The sequence below is a fragment of the Echinops telfairi genome, unplaced genomic scaffold (assembly GCF_000313985.2).
Source record: "Echinops telfairi isolate 266 unplaced genomic scaffold, ASM31398v2 ScPeMD7_7458;HRSCAF=8496, whole genome shotgun sequence".
Taxonomy (NCBI): Eukaryota; Metazoa; Chordata; class Mammalia; order Afrosoricida; family Tenrecidae; genus Echinops; species Echinops telfairi.
In genome coordinates this window covers 11,466,419-11,470,447 of record NW_022111358.1, presented here as the reverse complement: position 1 = coordinate 11,470,447, position 4,029 = coordinate 11,466,419, and the positions used below count along the sequence as shown (strand labels likewise).

Below are 4,029 nucleotides of genomic sequence, written 5' to 3'. Positions count from 1 at the left end.
TCAACCCAGGAAATCTCTCTTCCTTGAATTGCAGTGAATAAGCTGTGGTGGGGAGGGCGTGGTTATACTCATTAGTCAGACCCAAAATCTCTTAATAGTACACTTACACACACACATACAAACGTATCATGCAACAAACAGCTATATCCCTACTCCCTTTTATTCTATTTGAGCTGTCTTCTATGAACCAAGTTGGCTGTTCAATTACTTGCAATTTCCAAATCCCTTGTACAAGAACAGGTCCCTTACCAAACTTCTTAGATGATTTAGGTCCAAATTTTTTGGCGGCCACTGCTGCTTTGTGAATCATGTGTATCCTGAATCCCGTTCCCTCAGAGATTTTTAATAATTCTCGGTGAATCTAAAGCAGAGGATAATAAAAAGCAGTAGCTGCTAAGATACTTGGAGAAGATTTAAAACATTTTGTACTATTAACAACATCATTACTGACTCATGAATATCTGAAATTAAATCTACAATATGCAAATTAACCAGAATCTGGGCTTTTCATAACTCTAATGTCCACAATAATTAAGTAGTTTCTTGAAACCTAGTAAATTAGTTCTAAAAGACAAAACCAATAGCTCACCAGTCAGTTCCGTATTTTAAAATACAGCAGAATTACAGGCTACATCATACTTCTTGACATATGAGCGGGCTTTAAAATGTTCATGGAAAAATTCCATTATCTTTTCACTCCATTTCCCATGAACTTTGCGAAGCCCCTGTGAGTATTTTATACTATACAAACACATTGGAAGGAGCCTTGGTGGTGTAGTGGGGAATACACTGGGCTGCTAACTCCAATGTCGGCAGTTGGAAACTCTTTGTCCGTGGGACAAAGCTGGTACTTTCTCCTCCCATAAAGAGTTACAGTCTCAGACATTTGCCCGGGCAGTTGTACCCCATGCTATCAGGTGGCTCTGAGTTGGAATCGAGCACACTGGGAGGGGGGAGCAGATCACTGTCAAAAACTGAGATGCGTTTCTTTTCTCACCTCAAGATGGGGGTTGGGGAAGGAAGAGGTGAGAAAAATAAATTTTAGAAAGACTATATATATAATAATGACCTTTTGACTTCAAGGACCTTAAGCAGTTACCTAGAAATATAAATGGTAATATATCATCTTATAGAAAATTATGAATAGGCTTGAGAGACATTCTTACATGGAGTAAGATACAGAACTATAGTATTTGCTCTGTTCAGCATACTTGGCCATAACAGAGATGCAGACCTTGTTATATTTAGACCTTTTTATTATTAGGGAGAACACCAACTAAACACTACACACATTCTCTTTAGAAACTGCAACCATACCTGGCTGGCAAGTTCTCTTGTTGGTGAAATAATCAGAGCCCGGAAGCCTTTATTTGTGGGTTGTTTCAGCTGCATCAAAATGGGAATGCTAAAAGCCAAAGTTTTTCCCGATCCAGTAGGTGCAGAGGCCAGAAGTTCCCGACCCTAAAATACAGAGTACATTAAATATAAGGAAATGCCTAAAATTTTCAGAGCCCAGTCAGATGATTGTTACCAGCCACAGAAATAACCAAACCCTAATGAATCAAATCATTCATGTCCCCATTAGACTTTTAAACTTAACCCATTAAAAATAGTAATAATAAAAAACTTATCCCATACTGATTTTCTAACATCTCCCATCCCTGCTACCACTGTGCCAAAAGTAATATAGTTCAGCTAAACTACTGGAGGGGTAGACAATATTGATAAATGAAGCCCAACATTACTGACAAAGACTTGGAGAGGGGAAGAGGAAGCCACTGTAGAGGGTACACAGAGCTTCTGTGAAGGGTGATGGAAAACCTGGAAATGAGTGATGACTGAACATGATGAGCATTATTAGTCAGTGAACTTTATGCATGAAGTATGTTGAAATACTTTGTTGAATATATATATATATTCCCCAGCCAAAGACCCAGACATGAAAGTGGCTAAGCCATCTATAAGTGACATTCTTCAAATAGTCACTGAGATTTTTTAAAATTTAGCTAATGCCAGGATAGAAATAATCTTAAATGAAAATTTAAAGCCAATCTACCACAGTGTGAGTCGACAGCATCATTCAATACACGAATGTATTCAGTTCAGTAGCTGGAGAATGAAAAAGACTAATGGATGTAAAGGTGACTAATATCCTTTACTACCAGAACTTAAGATCATCTTGGTTATGTGGGGGGAAACTTCTCATTTCTACAAATCTACTAAAAAAAATTTCATTTTCTAAAATCCCCGTATGTCTAACAATAGGTTAATAGATAAACAAACTGTGATATAATCATACAATGGAAGAATTCCAGCAACAACAAAAAATAACCAATTACAATGTAGGCAATATGGATGAACCTTAAAAACACCATGCAGAGAAAAAGATAAATATGATTTCATCTCTATGAGATTCTAGAAGCAAAAGTAGTGTCTGTCTGGTGATAGACATTATAACAATGGTTGTCTTTAGGCAACTTCTCCAGGGAGTGAGAACTAAATGCAAGGGGACGCAAGACAATTTTCTGGGACTCTAGGAATGTGCTAATGAGTCCTGAAGGACCAATAGGTTAAGCATTAGGCAGTTAACTACAAGGTCAGTGGTTTAAACCCAGCAGCCATTCTGTAGGAACAAGAGGAGGCTGTGTGTGCTTCCTTAAAGACTTACAATCTTGGACACTCTATGGGGCAGTTAGCTGTACTGAGTCAAGAGTCTATGAGTCAAAATCAACTCGATGACAGTAGGCTTATTGTTTGGTACAGGTATGGTCTATACCTTTATTCGGTATTGGGTGGTGATTACATTGTTGAAACTCACTGAACTGTACACTGAAATTCTATGCAATTTATGGTATGTAAATTATATTTCAATAATAAAAATCAGTAGGGAAAAAATCTAAATCAGGTATGTAAACACAGTTTAGAAAGTATCTCTAGCTCTGAAATACTCCCAGGCATTATAAGCTAACTGGAAAGTGAACAAACAGAACATAGTCCTCACTCTCAGAATTTGCACTCTTGTAAGATGGAAAAGGCAAATACAATTACAAATACATGGTCATTTAATGTCTCCAATAAACATCACAAGGAAAAACCCTCACTAAATACCATGGAGAATAAGGGTGTCGAGAAAGGTGTCATAAAGGGAAAAGACCTCATCTAGCTGTGGGAATCAAGGCACTTTAATGGAGGTATGGATATCTGGGATGAACCTTAAAAGCAAGAGAAGTTGATGGATGTATGGATTGTGATAACAGTTGTATGAGGCCCTAATAAAACGATTAAAAAAAAAAAGCAGAGAAGTATTTCAGCAGGGGGATTATGCAGGGGAGGAGTTTCAAGGGCAGGGAAGGGAGAGCACACATGGGAAGGGCTGTCCGAGGCTCCCAGACCTGCGTACTCACATGCAGCATCACCGGAATGGCCTGCATTTGGATCGCCGTGGGCACCTGGAAACCTGCATCTAGAATATTCTGAAGCAATCGAGAACTGATTTTATATTCTTGGTCAAGCTGCTGAAAGGTAGCAATTGGGTCAGGAAGATCAGTTCCTTGGACATGGATTTTGTGTTTATTCCGGAAGATATTTATCTGAAAAGTGAAGCAAAGGGGTCATCATAGGTAGCAGCCAAATACGTTGTCAATTGTTACCAAAGCAGTTTCTTTCTAGGATTAATTTCTTAGCATATGGAACTTTTTGGTTTAATTCCAAGCCCTAAGAAATCATGGACATGAGGTACATTCTATGTCCTTTCTTAGGCAGAAGACAGTCCTAACAATGAAACCTATTTATCCACACTTCCTGTATATTCAAGGGTCTCTGTCATGAGAGAAAAGGGAGTCCTGCTGGGGCAGTGGTTACCCAAAGGTTGGGTTTGAATTCATCAGTCAAGGAGGCATGGGAGAAAGATGGGGCTCTGCTTCTACAAAGACTGCAACCCGACGGGCAGTCCTGCTCTGTCCTATGGATTGCTGAGTCGGCGTCAACTTGATGGCAACTGTTTTGCGCATGAGTGATGTGTTACTGATG

At 39.0% G+C, this 4,029-nt stretch overlaps 1 protein-coding gene across 1 annotated transcript in view; it reads right to left on the bottom strand.

Moving 5' to 3' along the window:
- Positions 1 to 4,029, bottom strand: part of DDX52 (DExD-box helicase 52) — a 21,171-nt gene that overhangs the window by 13,031 nt on the left and 4,111 nt on the right. The window contains exons 4-6 of the mRNA XM_004707362.2: positions 3,405 to 3,590; positions 1,318 to 1,461; positions 209 to 361 (exon numbers count right to left, since the gene is read on the bottom strand). Of these exons, the coding sequence (XP_004707419.1) occupies positions 209 to 361; positions 1,318 to 1,461; positions 3,405 to 3,590 (483 nt within the window). The remainder of the gene's footprint in view (positions 1 to 208; positions 362 to 1,317; positions 1,462 to 3,404; positions 3,591 to 4,029) is intronic.